Source organism: Archocentrus centrarchus, chromosome 21, assembly GCF_007364275.1.
Source record: "Archocentrus centrarchus isolate MPI-CPG fArcCen1 chromosome 21, fArcCen1, whole genome shotgun sequence".
Taxonomy (NCBI): domain Eukaryota; kingdom Metazoa; phylum Chordata; class Actinopteri; order Cichliformes; family Cichlidae; genus Archocentrus; species Archocentrus centrarchus.
In genome coordinates this window covers 19,845,862-19,866,693 of record NC_044366.1, presented here as the reverse complement: position 1 = coordinate 19,866,693, position 20,832 = coordinate 19,845,862, and the positions used below count along the sequence as shown (strand labels likewise).

Here is a 20,832-nt window from a genome sequence, read left to right as displayed (position 1 = left end):
CGTGGAATAGCAGATATGGACATGCAGGTTATAGCCAAGCACACTGTATGGATTTGGGGATTTTCACAATGCAGTAAAGTTTAGGAAGTGTCCATTTTACTCCAAATGTCTCTTTTTGGCACTGGAACTCTCAGCACAGCTCTTTTCTAACATGGAAACCAACTAGTAGACTGCAACATTTACATCCACAAAATGGCACAGTTTTAAAAATGGTTTTGTTTAATGTACTGCACATAAATGACAAAAGCTTCATAATACTGTCTGAGTGAATATTAGGAAACCAGTTCTTTAGCTGTTTTGCAAAGAAGAGAAGATTAAAAAGGACCAAACTAGCATTAATATATAAAACAATAGCTTTAAAACAAGTTCATGTTATTGTCCACAGAGTAACATTATAAATCAATACCGAGCTGATCAATGATTATTATCCTTCTTCATTGGTTGTGAAGTATTTTGAATAATTCTTGTTGTACATGACCTGATTATCTACTCTTATGACACTTCTCAGGTTTTGCCAAAACCAGGGCTCTGGGGCTGCTGTTCTCGGCCACTCTACAACACTTTTCCCACACAGTCTCCTCCTCAGGCGCAGGAAGTGAGAATGCTGCAGGACAGGCTCCAGCAGAAGCAATACGATCACATCCACATTTTCATCCAGCAGTCTTTGGTGGGATAGATACATTGCCAACTTGAAAGCACCGGTCTTCACGTAGCCCTTTGTTAAGACAAACAGCGTCTTGCGACTGTATTGGATGCTCTGGGTGAGGTTGTCCACTAGTGGGACCCCTGGGGGCCAGTCCCTCTCTTCCAGACAGAGTGGAAGATGCTTCTCTCCCTCTTCTTCCAGTTGCACCCGCAGATTGCTCATCACCCACTCAGAGACATATGGGTCTTTGGTGTCATATGTCACAAAGACATCATAAACACTGCCTGTTGAGTTCAAGGAGCTGTACCCTTTCAGCTTAGCTTTCATATAGTGTAGGACATAGGAAGCATCCCAGTAAAATAAGTGAGCAACTGTTGCCACAAACATAAAAACAATAATGAAGGAAGTTGTTAGAGTGTAGAGCAGGAATGCCTGACTGGCATTTACACACTGCTTAATGTTAAAGTTTATCAGTATTTGGTTCCTCTGGTTTGTTGGTGTGTTACATGTCACCTCAGTGGTCAGTCTCGGGATCTTTACATCACTGTCTTCAATCCATAAAATGAAATCTATTGAATCACAACTACACTCAAATGGATTTCTCTGTAGGAACAAAGTTTGAAAGTTAGGTCCGGATTCAAAGGTAGTTTGATTGACAATAGTTATTTTGTTGTTTCTAAGGCTGAGAGTCCTGAGACTTTTCAGACTCTTTAAAAAACCATCGTCCACATGGAAAATGTGATTATGATTCAGGTCAAGAAAAATCAAAGTCTTTGTGATGTTTGAGTTAATAGCTGTCAGTGTAGACAAAGAATTGTAGCTCAGGTCTAAAATTTGAAGTTGATGGAAAGGCAATTTATCCCAACTAACATCATTAAGTGAGTTATGACTTATGTGCAGTATTGTGAGGTTATGTGGCAAATATTCATAAACATCATCTGGGATCTTTGCAATGTTATTGGAGGATATATCTAAAACTGTCAAATTAGAAAGATTAGTGAAAAGTTTCTTATATGAGCCATCCCTGTCTTTCCAAAGTTTTCCTAGATCATTATGTGTAAACCTAAGCTCTGCTAATGATTTGCTATACATTTCTTTTGTTGTCAATGTGGAAATGGCATTATGACTCATATTAAGCACTCTTAGCACAGGCAGATTTTGTGTAAAATTTAAATTAAGCGTTATCCCAAATGCTTTAAAGTAGTGTTGATTGTAACTGAGGTCTAGTACTTGTAATTTTGTTAGTTCTTTGAAGGCATTGCTGTAGGCCAGATCGATCTTATTGAATGATAAGTCCAGATATGTCAGATTGGGCAGCATCTTGAACTCTGTGCCATTAAGTGCCTGTGAAAATCCATTTCCTGAGAGGTTGAGGCATGAAATATTTCCATAGCCCTCAAAAAGCTTTGGGGAAATGAAGAACAGATTATTTGAGCTGAGGATAAGCACTCGTCCAGAGTCAAAGCACTCTTGCTTTATAAGGCTGTGAGATATCTCATAACTGAAGTCTTTTGGAGGGGTGGTTATGAACGGTGAAATAGAAAGGTCTGCATTCTGGTTGAATCCATCTGTTAGGGTTGGTGCACTTTCTATTGTTGTAGGATACAACCTGTTTTCTGCTAGATATATCATTTTTGAGTGGGAGAAATGGCTGAATAAAGTAGAGTTGCTGTATATAATAAAATTAGTGCCTAAATTCAAAGCAGAAAGATTTTTCAGATTGTACAGAGGTGTGAGTGTGTCTTGTCCAATTCTCTGGAATACCAAAGCCTCCAAATGTAAAGTTTTCAGTGATCTGAGTTTTGAAAAGTCTTTTGAAAGAGTTAATTCTTCTGGGTACAATCCGAGAGCATAATTGAAAGACAGGTCAAGTTTTTCTAGATTGTGCAGATAACTAAAAGCTTTAACTGATGTGTCCTTACCAGTTACAGCTCTTTGTAAGAAGTTAAATGCCACAAATAATTGTTTAAGATTCTTTAGACCTTCAAACCAAGAGGGATTCAGGTGTTCCAGTGAGTTTCCTCCCAGGTTTAGTGTCTCAGGATGTGTTAGATTTTGAAATGCATCAGGATGCATGTTAAGAGAACCATTAGGACACGGTACACAAGGGTATGGAGCACTGTGACATCTTGGACAGTTCCCTTGTATATCAAGGATTTTTAAATTTGGCAACCCCTGGAAATCATCTTTAGATATGTACTCCACTTTATTGGAATCCAGCTGTAAGGATTTTAGTGATTGGGGTAATCCTTTTGGAACGTGGGTTAAGTTGTTAGAAGACAAGTCCAGAACCTGCAGTTTGTCCAGGAGTTCAAAGGGTTTTTCCTTAATAGTGACAGACTTCCCACAAGGGTTCCAGAAGTAGCAGTTTTTAGATAACAGCAGGTGTGTCATGTTTGTTAAGCCAGCAAAGCTTCTGTTGTCTAGTTTATCCAAACTAATCTTGTTAATGTTCAGCTCCAGTGTTTCCACACTATGAGGGAGAATGCCTGGGATTTTAGTCAGACAGTTGCCGGTCAGTCTCAGTTGCTTCAGTTTTGTCAGATTTTTGAAAGTATTTTCAGAAATGTCCAATATTCTGCATCCATAATCAGTCTTGGTCTTCTTTGCCCAGTTGAGACTGAGCTGAGTCAGATTCAGCAGATTATAAAATGAATCAGCTGTAACATTTTTAATGAAATTTTCTGATAGGTCAAGATCAGTTGCATTACTAGTTATCCCTTTTGGTACTTTCTCTAGGTGGCGGCCTTTACAGTCAAATTTGAGTTTGGACGTATTGTAGGATATGACATCACAAGGAAACTGCCGTGTCATCCAGAGTGGTTTACATGCAGCCTGCTGGATCTCATAATGGCAACACAGAAAGAACAACAGCATCCAAGATTTGCTAATCTGTGGAAAGATGATGAAATCAGATAAATGAAGTAATTTCAAGCTTTTGATTTTGGTAAAGTTATTCATGGCTGACTCTGAATCATGCTTTAGTTAGTTTGTTATAGGCTCAGATTGCTGCAGGACATCTTGAATTAGTCTAGCACTTCTCCTCCACTTCCCTGTTTTCATCAACATTAACTACCTTTAGCACCTATGTTGTCCTGACCACATCAGGTCAGCCAAGACTCAAGCAGGAAAACCTTTGCATGTGTTTCACTAACCAATCAAATGTTTAGTCTTCTGAATTTAACTTTGAAAAAGTACAATTTCTTTCTCCAAAAAGTATATATTTTCACATTTTTAAAAACATTTTTCTTTAAGTGGCTCAAAGTTGTATTTTTTTCAATGTGTGAAACAGTATCCTATGCATTTTATACATCAATTTGTCCCAGATCTTCAGTGTAGTTGTATGATTTTTAAAAGTCCATCAAATGGAAATGCCCAACCAGGAGGAAAACCGCATTTTTCCTCTTGAATCCAAATTTTGATTAAATAATGGACCCTCCATTCTAGCACCGTGGCATAGACCTTACCGGGGAGGCTGAGGACTGTGATCCCCAGATTAATATAGCACACCCACTGGTCTCCCTTCTTAAAACTGAGGACCACCACCACCTCAGATCTCCATGCAATGTTGCAGAAGCATGTCAACCAAGACAGCCCTTCAATATCCAGAGCCTTCAGGAACTCAGGGTGAATCTTGTCCACTTCAGGGGCCCTGCCACCAAAGAGTTATTTAACCACCTCAGTGACCCCTCCCCCAGTGATGGGCGAGTCTTCCCGCCTATCCCCAGACTCTGCTTCCACTACAGAAGGCATGTCAGTGGGATTAAGAAGGTCCTCAAAGTATTCGTTCCACTGCCTGACTATAGCCTCAGTTGAAGTCAGCAGCACCCCATTCGCACTAAAGATTGTGTGAGTAAAGCACAGCTTTCCCCTCCCGAGTCGCCTGTTTCGCCAGAATCGCTTAAAGGCTGTTCGGAAGTCTTTTTCCATCGCCTCACCAAACTCCTCCCATACCCAGATTTTTGCTTCAGCCACCACCTGAGCCCCGTTCTGCTTGGCCTGCCAGTACCCATCAGCTGCCTCCGCAGTCCCACAGGCTAACCAAGTACTCCTTGTTCAGCTTGATGGCTCCCTTCACCTCCAGTGACCACCATCTGTTTTGGGGATTATCACCACAACAGGCATCCACCACATTGCAGCCACAGCTCTGGGCAGCAGCCTCAACAGTGGAGGTGCAGAACGTGGTCCATTCGGACTCAATGTCCTCAACCTCCCTTGGAATGCTGCTGAAGTTCTTCCGGAGGTGGGAGTTAGAAGATCTTTTGGACTGTGGCCTCTGCCATGTGTTCCGAGCGCACCCTCACAATACATTTAGGTGCGCTTGGTCTGTCCAGCATCCTTCCCCGCCACCTGACCCAACTCACCACCAGGTGGTGATCAGTTGACAGTTCACCTCCTCTCTTCACCCGAGTGTCAAAAATATATACAGCTGCAGATCTGATGACATGATTACAAAATCGATCCTCGACCTGCAACTTAGGGTGTCCTAGTGCAACGTGCACTTATGGACATCGTTATATTCAAACATGGTGTTTGTTATGGACAAACTGTGTTTGCAAAGAAGTCCAATAACAAAACACGATTCGGGTTCAGATCAGGCAAGCCGTTCCTCCCAATGATGCCCCTCCAGGTCTCACTTTCATTACCCACATGAGCATTGAAGTCTCCCAGTAGGATGGTGGAGCACCCTTGACTACCCTGCCCAGTGACTCCAAAAAGGTGGGAACTCTGAACTGTCATTTGGCGCATAAGTGCAAACAACAGTCAGGACCTGTTCCTTGGCCTGCAGGCTCAGGGAAGCAACCCTCTGGTCTACTGGTAAAAACTCCAGCATACAGGCAGCAAGCCAAGAAGATAAAAGATAAGATAAGATAAAATAAGATATCTTTGTCATTGCACAATACAATGAAATTTTGTTGGAGATGCTGTCATAATAAGAAATAAGAAATATAAATAGGATAAATAAGGATCTGGTATTTACAGTGAAAATGGCAATAAATAGTTTACAAAAACTAGTGCAGTGTGCTAAAGAGGCCCACTGGATGTGCAAGTGGGTGTGAAGGCAGGGCTATAGTCTGCTGGGTTTGATATTGTCAGTAGTGTGACAGCTCTGTGGTAGAAGCTGTTTGTTGCTCTTGTGGTTTGGGCATACAGTGTCCTGTAGCACCTCCCAGAAGGCAGGGGGTCAAGAGGCAGTGTGCTGTCCAGAATACCCACCCCAGCTCGCCACCTCTTACCAAGGGCAACTCCAGATTGGAACAGAGTCCAGCCCCTCTCCAGGAGACTAGTTCCAGAGCCCAAGCCATGCATTGAGGTGTGCCGAACTATATCTAACCAGTATCTCTCAACCTCACACACTAGCTCAGGCTCCTTCCCCACCAGAGAGGTGACATTCCATGTCCCAATAGTTAGTCTTAATAGCCAAGGATTGGACCGCCAGGGGCTTCCGCCCTTGGCCACTGCCTTCCCCCTTCACGGCCCATCAAAAATTGCACCCAACCCTTACAACACCTCCTGCGGAAGGTGGGCCTACAGGAGGGTGGGCTCGTGTCTCCTCTTAGGGCTGCAGCCGGCCCAGCCAAAAGACACTCTCCCTCGAGCTCCTTCCCCAGGCCTGGCTAGAGGCTGGGGCCCTGGAAACCCTTATTTAAAGAACTGGTTCCTTTCACTTTCAAAATGTGTCACAGTTTCATTGCCAGTTGAGACGAACATACTGTAAGAATCCCCTGTAAACACAGAATAGAGTGACAATCAAATCTCCAATTGCTGTGAACGAATATGGAGTTTTAAATCATCACAGTGTTACTCGGTAATATTACATTAATAATATATCTGATCACATTAATAATATATCTGATCACAGACTGATTTATTTCTGGGTGTGACAATGACTTTAGGTTTAATTTGCAAGCTGCATTTTATTAATACTGCATTACTGTCACCACCATTTGGAGATTTTTATGGCAGAGTAAAGTTTAGTATGTGTGCATGGAAACCTGATAGTAAACTGCAAAATTTACATCTACAAAATGGCACGCGTTTTTAAATTGATTTGTTTATTAGTGAACTGCACAGAAATGAGAAAAACTTCAGTATACTGTCTCTGCAAATATTAGGAAATTAGTCCTTGTTTTGTTTGAAAGTCTCATACAAAGACACTACCCTCTTTTCACTTCCCATTCCTGTATAACTCTTGCACTGCTGCATGGATTAAGGATTAACTTTTTTGCCTAGTGTCTTTCAGTCTCTGTGTTTTCTCCCATTGGTTGTTTGTGGTCTCTCTGTGCACTTTTTTTCAGTCTTCTCTTTCCACTCACCTCTCAAGTAGTAAAGTAGCAGCAAATTGTTGCCCTTTCCTTAGCCTAGTTGGTCGTCCCTACTGTACTTTGCAAAGTGCTTGGTCATAGGGTCTCCTCTGATTGTTTGAGTTCTCTCTCTAATATTTTAGGGTTCGATCCTTCCACATCAAGAACCTTGAAACTACTGCCTAGTCTACCTATGAATACAATTAAAGTAACCTCAAGAACAAGGAGGACCTGATCTGTGAACCTGAGATGAGAAGCTCAGTGCAACAACAACAACAAAAAAGGCATGACCAAGAAGTTATGTCATCAAGCAAGGATAGAAGTCATTTTGAAGGATATGATAAGCTAAGATAAGATCATATTTTGGCTTATGGTGTGGAGAATTCTAATGGAAAATCTCAGTCTGACAAAATGTATCTTTGTTAATGCACTATAAATATGTGACTGCATAGCTAATTTTCACTCCACCAACTGTTGCCTTTTAAAAATGAAAAAAAAAATATATACTGATAGATAATTTATGATATTATGATGAGACACTTTTCTGCACACTTGTGACTTATTTTTAATGTACATTTTAATGTAATGGACTGACACATTTCCAAAACAAAGGGCATTTCCAAAAGTGACTTAATCAAACTCTCCAGGTTTTTGGAGTAAACTAAATCTATGCGACATTTTGCCACAAAAATTATAAAACTAAAAAAAAAAAAAAGATAAACCAAAATAAGAGACATACAAGTAACCAGAAATCTGATAAGTGAAATGTAACTAACTATACCGAGAAACTTAGTAACACTTACCATTGTGTCTCTGCTGTATTGATCTCTGAATGACAATCTGAAAAATTATTTTCACGCTAGACCACTGAAATCTTTCAAGCTTTGTTTTTAGTTGTTAAAGTTGAAAGCTGCATGTCTTATATGCCATGTATTCATGACAAATGACCCTGTATGAGGTCCTTGTTCTTTGTCTCTTCACAGTTAAAAAAACCCCCTTGACAACAGTGTAATAAAGAAGCAACAAACTGTTAACACAGCATATATGCTGTGGGAGGGAAGTAGGACATTAATTGAAGAACTGCATCTGTTTCCTTTTGTACTTTCAAAATATGTCCCACTTTCATTGCCAGCTGAGATGAACATATGAATCCTCAGTGAGCTGGAGCTTATGGAGTTTAAAATTAACAAAATTTTTTTGGCATTAATTTTACATTGAATGATTTATTTCTGTGTGGGACACTGACTTTAGGGTTAATATGTAAACACCCCCTCTTATTGGTATGCTTTTCAAATAGTTGAGCGCTCCTGTCTGACCGCCGATGGCTGAGGCATCCACACCACTGCACCATTGCGTGGTCTGCAGCGATATTTCCTCCGGTCTGGCAGATCAGTTCAAAGGCCTCATTGAATTCTCTAAAATAGAATTCCCTTTTATTAACAATTAAATGGTTGCTGTGTGCCGCAACCAAAACAAAACAGTAACAACAATGAGACTTACTCGGATAATGACGAGAGGAAACCTGGCATGCTTGATGCCGAAATCGCCCAACTGTTCAACTCAGACACTGAAGATGAGGAGTTATTGTGAATGAGCTGAATAAAGTTCGACTTACCTGACGCTTTTGCTTTGCTCTACATATGTTTTTATCATGCGCCTTATAACCCCATGCGCCTTATGTGTGAAAATAGCCCCGTTCATTGATCGTGCGCCTTATAATGCGGTGCACCTTATGGTCCGAAAAATACGGTACTCAAAGTAAGAAAGTAAAAGTAGCTCTTTGTAGGACGTTTCTACCTGCTATTCTAGTGTAAAGCTAACCAGACCTCATTATATATTACATGAGAATAGAAATGTTATTCCAATCTAAATTTTAATTCTAATGAATGCACTCAGCTTGAATCTGTTATGTAGGACACAGACTGTGAAAGGGAATTTAAACACAGCTCTATTCTCTGTGTCCTCCATAATAGAGGGTGACTGTGCCTCCACACTGTAAACCCAGATTTTGATTCCACTTAAAAATATTGAGTTCATATTACTTAAAATTGCCTAGAATGTGAACATTACTTGTTAATGCTGAGTAGACTGTACTTTTTGATGGTCTATCTTATTGTAATCATGTGTTTGAGTTCAAACAACTTAATATCATCAAGTTTTGCACCTGCTAAAAATCTAGTTTATACCAGTTTTAACAGACTGGATTAATGCGCATCTGCATGGTGGCATGATGGTTAGCAGTGCTACCTCACAGATAGAATGCCATCTATCTGGCTGTTTGGAATAGTAATGTCTTTTGATCAATCAATTCCCCTATCCTTTTCATAGTTGTGTGGGGGCTGGAGCCTATCCCAGCTGACAAGGCAGTAAGATGCAGGGTACACCCCATACAGGTCACCAGCCTGTTGCAGGGCTGACACAGACAATCATTCACACCTGTGGGCAATTTACAGAGACCAATTAACCTAACCCCAGTAACTGCATGTCTTCAGATTTTGTGAGGAAACCCACACTGACACAGAGAGAACATACAAACTCCACACAGCAAGAGTCCCAGGCTAAGGTGGAATTGAACCCAGACTATCAGATAGCTATTCTAGCTGTGAGGCAGCAGTGCTAACCACCACGCCACCATGCTGCACAGTAACACAGATATTTTTTACAGTGTTGAACTGTGTCTGTTTAAATTTCTTAAATAAACATGATAAAACTCTGCCCTGCTGAATGCTGGTACATTAACATTTACAAATAACATTTGTCCATGGAACAATAAAAAACTATACGAGAGAGCGTTGTGAATGAAAACACCAAATGTCTTAAAAAATTTAAGGCAACGAGTTACCTTGGTTTTTTTTTTAAGTAGATTCAACCTATCCGGGTTTACAGTGCACCTAAACACAAACATGAGGATACTCAGGGGTTGCAGTGGGATTCAGAAGGTGGAGGAACCCTAAGATCAGCTGTAGTGGCTCTGCATGGGGAGAAGAATCACAACTTTCTATTGTGAGCTCCAGTAAATGATGTTGGTGTGCAGCAGCAGCTGACCTGCTGCTGCTGCTCTGAGGTTTACTGCTCTGTGTGGATGAAGTGAATTCACAAATATGTAACCCAGTATTTCACAGCTATCTGAGCTGATTTCCATCCTCTACACTGACAGCATATAGGCTGTATAAATGTGGGATTCAGTGCATGAATCTCAGCATCAGCAGCTTTGATTCAGACTCATCTCTGCTACACTTAATATAACCTGTAACTCTGACCATGAACACAGCCTCTGTGCACCAGTCCAACACAGAGCTTTACTGTAAATACAGTACAACAAGCTAATCTGTTTATCACACACTACAGTATTTTCATAAAGTCTTTGAATTACACAAAGTTAGCATACCTCAATTTGTTTTCCAGTCCTTATTTTTAATTCTAACATCTCTTCTTCCTCTCCTGTCCTCTTTCTCCATCTCTGAGTGAACTCCCTCTCTTTGCTCTCCCTGGAAATACAGCAGCTCCTCTTTTAGACACACTGTGTGACAAACTGCACACACTTTGTGTGTATGCTGATATTTGTTGAGCAGTCAGAAACACTGCATTTAAAATTACCTGCCACACATTACTCCCTTTATGCTCACTCTTCTTCAGTAGCGCTAGCTAAGCTGTTTATGTCCCACGTGCACACCTTACGGACTCGGTCCGGCCCGCACTAAACCCTGATTATAGCGCTATAAATGAGACATAAATTATATGCGTTTCCGTATTTAATCTCTTTGTACACAATAAGCCACAGTGATGGAGGATACGCCAGTACGATTGTCTCGTATATGTGTTATTATTCCTCCGTTTAGGCTCAGATCGTTTGATGTTTGACGGCGCACTGACCGGAAATGCAAACTTCTCTCTGATGTGTTAACGAATCTGTTTTGAAAATGTAAGATGTAGAAAGTACAGATACTTGTGTAAAAATGTAGGGAGTAAAAGTAAAAAGTAGTCAGAAAAATAATAACTCAAGTAAAGTACAGATACCTGACAAATCTACTTAAGTACACTAACGAAGTATTTGTACTTTGTTACTTCCCACCTCTGATAACAGCCAAACGTGGAATAGCAGATATGGACATGCAGGTTATAGCCAAGCACACTGTATGGATTTGGGGATTTTCACAATGCAGTAAAGTTTAGGAAGTGTCCATTTTACTCCAAATGTCTCTTTTTGGCACTGCAACTCTCAGCACAGCTCTTTTCTAACATGGAAACCAACTAGTAGACTGCAACATTTACATCCACAAAATGGCACAGTTTTAAAAATGGTTTTGTTTAATGTACTGCACATAAATGACAAAAGCTTCATAATACTGTCTGAGTGAATATTAGGAAACCAGTTCTTTAGCTGTTTTGCAAAGAAGAGAAGATTAAAAAGGACCAAACTAGCATTAATATATAAAAAAATAGTTTTAAAACAAGTTCATGTTATTGTCCACAGAGTAAATTATAAATCAATACCAAGCTGATCAATGATTATTATCCTTCTTCACTTGGTTGTGAAGTATTTTGAATAATTCTTGTTGTACATGACCTGATTATCTACTCTTATGACACTTCTCAGGTTTTGCCAAAACCAGGGCTCTGGGGCTGCTGTTCTCGGCCACTCTACAACACTTTCTCCACACAGTCTCCTCCTCAGGCGCAGGAAGTGAGAATGCTGCAGGACAGGCTCCAGCAGAAGCAATACGATCACATCCACATTTTCATCCAGCAGTCTTTGGTGGGCTAGATACATTGCCAACTTGAAAGCACCGGTCTTCACGTAGCCCTTTGTTAAGACAAACAGCGTCTTGCGACTGTATTGGATGCTCTGGGTGAGGTTGTCCACTAGTGGGACCCCTGGGGGCCAGTCCCTCTCTTCCAGACAGAGTGGAAGATGCTTCTCTCCCTCTTCTTCCAGTTGCACCCGCAGATTGCTCATCACCCACTCAGAGACATATGGGTCTTTGGTGTCATATGTCACAAAGACATCATAAACACTGCCTGTTGAGTTCAAGGAGCTGTACCCTTTCAGCTTAGCTTTCATATAGTGTAGGACATAGGAAACATCCCAGTAAAATAAGTGAGCAACTGTTGCCACAAACATAAAAACAATAATGAAGGAAGTTGTGAGAGTGTAGAGCAGGAATGCCGACTTCTCGTTTTCACACTGATTCCTCTGAAAATTTATCAGTGTTTTGCCCTTCTGGTTTGTTGGTGTGTTACATGTCACCTCAGTGGTCAGTCTCGGGATCTTTACATCACTGTCTTCAATCCATAAAATGAAATCTATTGAATCACAACTACACTCAAATGGATTTCTCTGTAGGAACAAAGTCTGGCTTCCAGTTGCTGATTCAAAGGTAGTTTTATTGGCAATAGTTATTTTGTTGTTTCTAAGGCTGAGAGTCCTGAGACTTTTCAGACTCTTTAAAAAACCATCGTCCACATGGAAAATGTGATTATGACTCAGGTCAAGAAAAATCAAAGTCTTTGTGATGTTTGAGTTAATAGCTGTCAGTGTAGACAAAGAATTGTAGCTCAGGTCTAAAATTTGAAGTTGATGGAAAGGCAATTTATCCCAACTAACATCATTAAGTGAGTTATGACTTATGTGCAGTATTGTGAGGTTATGTGGCAAATATTCATAAACATCATCTGGAATCTTTGTAATATCATTGGAGGATATATCTAAAACTGTCAAATTAGAAAGATTGATGAAAAGTTTCTTATATGAGCCATCCCTGTCTTTCCAAAGTTTTCCTAGATCATTATGTGTAAACCTAAGCTCTGCTAATGATTTGCTATACATTTCTTTTGTTGTCAATGTGGAAATGGCATTATGACTCATATTAAGCACTCTTAGCACAGGCAGATTTTGTGTAAAATTTAAATTAAGTGTTACTCCGAATGCTTTAAAGTAGTGTGAATTGTAACTGAGGTCTAGTACTTGTAATTTTGTTAGTTCTTTGAAGGCATTGCTGTAGGCCAGATCGATCTTATTGAATGATAAGTCCAGATATGTCAGATTGGGCAGCATCTTGAACTCTGTGCCATTAAGTGCCTGTGAAAATCCATTTCCTGAGAGGTTGAGGCATGAAATATTTCCATAGCCCTCAAAAAGCTTTGGAGAAATGAAGAACAGATTATTTGAGCTGAGGATAAGCACTCGTCCAGAGTCAAAGCACTCTTGCTTTATAAGGCTGTGAGATATCTCATAACTGAAATCTTTTGGAGGGGTGGTTATGAATGGTGAAATAGAAAGGTCTGCATTCTGGTTGAATCCATCTGTTAGGGTTGGTGCACTTTCTATTGTTGTAGGATACAACCTGTTTTCTGCTAGATATATCATTTTTGAGTGGGAGAAATGGCTGAATAAAGTAGAGTTGCTGTATATAATAAAATTAGTGCCTAAATTCAAAGCAGAAAGATTTTTCAGATTGTACAGAGGTGTGAGTGTGTCTTGTCCAATTTTCTGGAATACCAAAGCCTCCAAATGTAAAGTTTTCAGTGATCTGAGTTTTGAAAAGTCTTTTGAAAGAGTTAATTCTTCTGGATACAATCCGAGAGCATAATTGAAAGACAGGTCAAGTTTTTCTAGCTTGTGCAGATAAGTAAAAGCTTTAACTGATGTGTCCTTACCAGTTACAGCTCTTTGTAAGAAGTTAAATGCTACAAATAATTGTTTAAGATTCTTTAGACCTTCAAACCAAGAGGGATTCAGGTGTTCCAGTGAGTTTCCTCCCAGGTTTAGTGTCTCAAGATGTGTTAGATTTTGAAATGCATCAGGATGTATGTTAAGAGAACCATTAGGACACGGTACACAAGGGTATGGAGCATTGTGACATCTTGGACAGTTCCCTTGTATATCAAGGATTTTTAAATTTGGCAACCCCTGGAAATCATCTTTAGATATGTACTCCACTTTATTGGAATCCAGCTGTAAGGATTTTAGTGATTGGGGTAATCCTTTTGGAACGTGGGTTAAGTTGTTAGAAGACAAGTCCAGAACCTGCAGTTTGTCCAGGAGTTCAAAGGGTTTTTCCTTAATAGTGACAGACTTCCCACAAGGGTTCCAGAAGTAGCAGTTTTTAGATAACAGCAGGTGTGTCATGTTTGTTAAGCCAGCAAAGCTTCTGTTATCCAGTTTATCCAAACTAATCTTGTTAATGTTTATCTCCAGCATTTCCAAACTTTGAGGAAGATTGCCTGGAATTTCAGTCAGACAGTTGCCGGTCAGTCTCAGTTGCTTCAGTTTTGTCAGATTTTTGAAAGTATTTTCAGAAATGTTCAATATTCTGCATCCATAATCAGTCTTGGTCTTGTTTGCCCAGTTGAGATTGAGCTGAGTCAGATTCAGCAGTTTAGAAAATGATTCAGCTGTAACATTTTTAATGAAGTTTTCTGATAGGTCAAGATCAGTTGCATTATTTGTTATTCCGTTTGGTACTTCGTCTAGGTGGCGGCCTTTACAGTCAAATTTGACCTCAGAGCCATTGCGTATGACATCACAAGGAAACTGCCGTGTCATCCAGACTGGTTTATCTGCAGCCGGCTGGCTCTCATAATGGGAACACAGACACAACAACAGCATCCAACATTTGATAATCTGTGGAGAAATCAATTCATTGATTTAACTTCCATTTGTAATAGGACTTTCACAATATGTGATTTTTTTGCTTTCAGAATTGGGTTTAGAGCCTCTGTTTTTGATGAAGTTATTCAGAGCTGACCCCAAACACTCCCCTGAACAATACCAGGTTTGGGCTGCTGTGGGACTTCCTGTGTGATGCAGTTAGCACTTGTCCACTTCACTCCTAATGTGTTCATATAGTATTATTGCAAGCTCCTATTTTTTATTTACGCTCTCCCGTAGCTTGTGTTTTGCTCTGTTTACTGTTTGTTGTCTCTCCATGCTCCTTTTTTCTTTTTTTGAAACAGACTACAGTCATTATTAATATTATTTACAGTAATTTATTACACCACTACCATTCCTGCTTTGACATGTTAACATGTCAGCTGGAGGAAAGTGACTGATGCTGTAAAGCAATCTTTAAAAAATTGTGAACCTGTCCTTTTCGCAGCATGCAATCACTTGTATCCAGCAGATGGCAATAGTGCGTAAGTGATCATGTTACATGTACATGCTTTGCAAAATCATAGTGAAAACCCTTAAAGCAAGACCATCAGGTTTGTTGACAGCTGACTAAGTAGCAGTTTTGAGCTACAGTGAGTAGAATAAATTCAGAAAAAGTAGTGGGAATAACATGAATGTTTTAATTTTTCTGAATTAATTTTTATGTAATGATAATGATGGTGATGATGATGATGATTATGATGAGTGACCTAAAATAATTTCTCAGATAGGGGATACATAAGTGATTTCTTATTCTTGTTATTGTATTTCTCATAATTTCACATATATATATATATATATATATATATATATATATATATATATATATATATATATATATATATATATATATATATATATATATATATATATATATATATATATATATATATGTATATATATATATAGTAGCTAAAGATTACAGTCAGTTGTCTTTAAAATACTTTTCATGACAACCTTCATTGTAGCTGTGTGATGCATCAAATGGAAATACCCTAACAAAACGTCTTAGCCTGATAAATGTATCTGACAGTTTAAAATAAGTACATGGCTTCATAGTTCATTTTCTCAAAAGCACCAACTTCTGATTCCTAAAAATGCAATAAAATGCTGATTTGATAATAATGACATGACATTTTTCTAAACCGCTGTCAGCCAGTTTCAATATACATTTTAATTTAATGTATTAACACATTTCCAAACAAGCAAAACACATTTGAAAGCAAAACACAATAAAATGATTAGTCCAGGTTTTAGGATTCAAATAAATCTATACAAAATTTTGACATAAAAATCATACAATCACAAAATCCTCAAAGGTAACAGCAGAATGCAGAAAATCTGATGAATACACCTAGAGGTCATTTATTCTGGGTAAATTATAAGTAACTATACAAAGAAACTTAATAAAACTTACCATTTTGCCTTGTACTGTATTGATCCCTGAATGACAATCTTGAAATCAGATTTTATGCTCTGGCACTTAGAAATTTTACAGTTTTTTTTTGTTTTTTTTTTGAGTTGTTGTTGTTGTTTGTTTCAGAGTTGTTGAGAATCTCCAGGAGGCTTGTCCTGTATGTCATCAAGTCATTACAAGTTAAATTATCTACACTTTCTGTTCTTCATCTCCATATGCGTGCACACACACACACAAAAATACCATACTGTGACTAAATTTGGACAGAAAAGCAACAAGCTGACTGGTTTTCACAACAGGATAGGCTATGGGAGGGAAGTAGCGTGTGAAGCATGTGAATTGAAGAAGTACATCTGTTTCATTTCCCTCTTTCAGCACATGTTACACTTTAATTGCCAACCGTAACTTGACGAACAGTAGAATCCCCCGTGGACATAGCAAATATTGCCAATCAGTTCCCCAATTAATATCAATTAATAGGGAGTTTAAAAGTAGCACACCATTAGTCATAATTATTCCATTAATAATAAATCTGCTTACATTAGAACAATCCTATATTCAGATATGACAATTCATATACAGAAGTATATTTAGAACAATCCAAGAAACTGCATTTTCCAGTAATATTGTTCTATTTACAGTGTCTCTTTGAAGAGATTGTTGTATTGTTTGTGACCTTCAGTTGCTAATACACTCCTCAGGCTGAACCAGAAGTATGGCTGGGCTTGAGGATTTGTTGGCCACTCTAGCACAGACCTCTTATACAGCCTCTTCCGTAATCTCAAGTACTTTGAATTGCAAGGCACTTTCTCTAAGAAAATAAGCACTATAACATCATTTTTTTCATCCATTAGCCTTTGGTGAGCCATGTAGAACGCCGTCTTGAAGTTTCCTCCTTTGATGTATTTTTTGGTGAGAATAAACACTGTCCTCTTGCTCCTGTGGATGCTTTGAGAGAGGTTGTCAATCAGGGGGCATCCAGGCATCCAATCCCGCTCCTCAAGACACAGTGTCAGGCGGCGATCTCCACAGTCCTCAAGCCGAACGCACATTTCCTTCGTCACCCACTCTGACACTGCAGGATCCTCCTTATCATAGATCACAAAGGCATCGTAGACAGCACTCTGGGAATACAGGCGGCGGTAGCCTTTGAGCTTAGCCCTGCAGAAATGGTAGATGTACCAGACATCCCACAGGAAGAGATGGCTGGAGATGGACAGTGTGACCAAGCTGAGGACAAGGGAACTCATTAGGGTGGAGAGGATGATTGACAGGTAGTGATGTTGGCAAGCCAAAAGGTCCACTGAGATGACTGGACGACCTCTTTGTGCCCCTGGAGCAGCACAGGTAACATCTGTGCCCAGTCTAGGGATGGTCACTGTAGTCCTGTTGAGCCATGTGACAAACCAAGTGGCATTGCAAGTGCACAGGAATCTGTTTTTGTCCAGAAGTAACATGTCCATATGATTAAGAACATCATCTGGAAAGCTGGATTTTTCGATGTACTGAATGTGATTAGAACTAAGATCTAGATATTTTAGGTGGTAGGCACCCTTGAGGAAATCTGATGTAAGCTTTAGGATTTGGTTTTTATGTAAAATTAGTTTTTCAAGAGATGTGGTGCAGTTTGACAGCATGTTGGGAACAGTTGTTAAGCTGTTTCCACTGAGATCCAAGACTCGCAATGAATGTAAAAGTTGCAGTTTCTCCCAATTAAAGGATTTCAGTTTGTTGTTTTTGATATAGAGCTCAGATAACTTCTCCGGCAGACTGCTGAATACGTCCAATGGAATAAAAGGGAGGTTGTTATGGGAGATGTCAAGGACAGTCAGATTCACTAAATTCTTGAAATAATTGATATATTTGGTGTTCCCATCACGCCACAATACATCTAACCGGTTATCTCTGAACTCTAACCTTTCCAGGGATTTACTCTCCAGTTCTGTGTTAGTGGAAGTGGAGATCTTGTTGTGATTCATGAGTAGTACCTTGAGGTTTTTTAAATTCCTAGTGAAATTAAGCATGTGAGTCAAACCTTCTGATTCAAAATAGTGGTTGTTATTACTTATATCCAAGATGATCAGATTTTTCAGCTCTTGGAATGCGGTGGAGTAGAGCAGATCCAAGCGATTCCATGAGAAGTCCAGATATTGTAAATTAGTCAGGTAAATAAATTCAGATCCATTCAGACTTTGACTCATTGCATTTCCAGACAGATTGAGGCATCTTAGCTCTGTAAGATTTAAAAATCGTGAATGCAAGAAGAATATATTGTTTCTGCTCACATCCAGGGTTTTGCCAAACTGACTGCACTCCTTTTTGACAAAGGATGTAATAACTCCAAGTTCCTTATCTTTGTATTTGCAACTTCGTGCATACTCATCATATCTGAAATAATGAATCTCTCTCACTTCTTTGCTTTGGTACTGAGCAGCGGAAGACATTGGAGACCAGTCCAAGGGTTCTCCTCCGGACAAACCAACTGCGTCTTGGGCATCAGAGGGAGAAGATATTTTGTTGTCAGACAGGCTGATTATTTTAAAGCTTTTTAGTTCCATCAGAATACTAAGTTTTGTCATTTTAATGAAGTTTGTACCCAGATCTACAACCTCAAGGTTTGGTAGAGGTTTTAAATTAGCAATGGTCTCTGTTGTTAACTGCTGAAACACAAACCCCTTCAGTCTGAAAATTCTAAGAGACTTTAGAAAGGTGAAATTGTGACTCAATCTCAGCGTTTGAGGGTACCTCTGAAGCTCATAGTTAAATGAAAGATCCAGTTCTTCTAGTTTGCCCAGGAATTTTGGAAAAACAGTGATTTCTAGCTCCCTTGCTAAAAAATTTGATGAGAGGTCAAGCACTCTGAGCTCTGTCATGTTGACAAACCATTCGGAAGGCACGTTTGTCAGGGAGTTGCTGTGCAGGCGCAATGTTTTTAATTTGTTCAACATTTTAAAAGCCGTCTTGCTGATTTTCAGTGGTGCATTATTTGGACATGGGCTGCATGGAAAAGGGGCATTGTAACATCGAGGGCAGTTTCCGCTAATGTCTAGAATCTCAAGATTAGTTAAGTTTTTAAAGTCTTCATCAGTGATTTCTTGAAAGTTATTGTTATAAAGATACAGCTCCTTCAGACTTGTGGGTAGCTGATGTGGAATAAAAGACAAGTTATTTGACTTAAGAGACAGCAATTTTAAATTGTTAAACTGTAAAAATGCACCGTCTTCTATGCCATAGGAATCATTGCAGGGGTTACGAAAATAGCAGTTTTGACCAAGGTAAAGCACCTCAACATTTCTGAGCTCAGAGAGGTTTGCTTTAGAAATATAGTAAATGTGATTCACTTCCAAACTCAGCAGGATCAGATTCGAAGGCAGGCCTTTAGGTATACTGTACAGCTGATTGCCATCTAGATACAGTGCTCGTAGATTACTCAGGCTGCTAAAAGTATTTTCTTCAATTGTCACGCTCTTGAGGCACATCTTGTCTTTGGGGCCAATTTTGATGGGCACACAGTTGCACCTCATGTCAATTTCAGTCAAGTTCTCCAGACCGTAAAAAGAGGTGGAGTTTAAGCTGGGGATATGGTTGATGGTGAGCGTCAGATTGGTAGTGTCTCTTGGGATGCCATGGGGGATTTTTTTGAGGTTTCTCTCGGTGCAGTCCACCTTCACCTCGCTCCCGTTGTTGACCTCGCTAACATCACATGGCAGAGTTTTTGGGTAATAGATGCCCAAAATAGGGGGACAAGACCACAGGGTGAGCAGTGCCATACATATCTGCACAGAAACATGAGAAATGTTTGCTGGTGGAAATCTAATAATACTGTAACACCACATTACAAATGCACATCATAACAAGCAAAGCTAAAATCCATCACTTGAGTAAACATGGGCAGTATATTACATTTTACAGTACAACTAGGAACTGGCATTCTCTCACATTTAAATGTCTACTTATCTGTTGTTAACAGCACTTCTGAATCAAGTCAAACTACATTAGACAGTTTATGGATTCTGATACTATAGAGTATATAATGAAAAGTCACACTCACCAGATGGAGGAACATTATTTATGTGAGAATGAAAAAAGGTCCTGCTCTGAGTTCTGTTGTCAAGTTGGATGGAGCACTGAAAGAAGTATAAGACTGACAAACACTTCTAAGGTGATAGATGAAAGTAACAGGTGTCTCTGTTTGCCTATTTTGTGTAGAATTAGCTAGCATCACTTCCTTATTTTTTTTACAAACCACACACAGCCAAATATTCCATTTTTTTTACTACATCTGAAAAGGCTGATTGGTTGCTGTTTGTTACACAAACATGTCCTTTATGCCAGTATTACTATAAAGAGGTGTCGTGTATTACATAAGGCAAGTTTAATACTCTGGCTCTTGTACATCAGGCATTGCACTGTATGATAGAGCACAGCTGGGGGGAGTTGCAAGTTATTATTCAGCTGAAATCAAAGGAATAGTTTCATTTCTCTTTAGGTTTCAGGGGAAAGTGAAACCTATGCTGTGGTTTGGGTTTTACCACTATACAAGTTATTTTGGCATCAGGCAGAATATATATTGTTATGTGTAGTTGTATGACTGTAATATTGAGGCTCACCTGCACAAATTTACGAAAAAAAATTTAAATATGTTCAGTGGTGTTAGATAAAATATCTATCCATTTAGCTTTAGTGTATCCTGTAAAATATCCAGAAATTTTTAGAGTAGATTGGTGCAAATGCTCTGAATTGGACAAGTGATTAAGAACATGGATGGATGATCAGATGGATTAGTCTTGGATCTTTTTTTACATGCATTACT

The 20,832-nt window shown here is 39.3% G+C and overlaps 3 protein-coding genes across 3 annotated transcripts; all 3 read right to left on the bottom strand.

Annotated features, from left to right (window-relative positions):
- Positions 1-88: 88 nt before the first annotated feature.
- LOC115800141 (toll-like receptor 8) lies at positions 89-7,881 on the bottom strand. The gene is made up of 2 exons (XM_030757399.1): positions 7,755-7,881; positions 89-3,538 (listed from the first exon to the last, which is right to left on the bottom strand). The coding sequence occupies exons 1-2, from the start codon at positions 7,755-7,757 to the stop codon at positions 425-427; spliced, it is 3,117 nt and encodes a 1,038-aa protein (XP_030613259.1). The 5' UTR covers positions 7,758-7,881; the 3' UTR covers positions 89-424.
- Positions 7,882-11,232: 3,351 nt separating this feature from the next.
- Positions 11,233-16,608, bottom strand: LOC115800142 (toll-like receptor 8). The gene is made up of 2 exons (XM_030757400.1): positions 16,020-16,608; positions 11,233-14,575 (listed from the first exon to the last, which is right to left on the bottom strand). Exons 1-2 carry the CDS (start codon positions 16,020-16,022, stop codon positions 11,474-11,476), a joined length of 3,105 nt encoding a protein of 1,034 aa, XP_030613260.1. The 5' UTR covers positions 16,023-16,608; the 3' UTR covers positions 11,233-11,473.
- Positions 16,609-16,654: 46 nt separating this feature from the next.
- Positions 16,655-20,181, bottom strand: LOC115800140 (toll-like receptor 7). The gene is made up of 2 exons (XM_030757398.1): positions 20,071-20,181; positions 16,655-19,795 (listed from the first exon to the last, which is right to left on the bottom strand). The coding sequence occupies exons 1-2, from the start codon at positions 20,083-20,085 to the stop codon at positions 16,655-16,657; spliced, it is 3,156 nt and encodes a 1,051-aa protein (XP_030613258.1). The 5' UTR covers positions 20,086-20,181.
- Between the last annotated feature and the right edge of the window lie 651 nt (positions 20,182-20,832).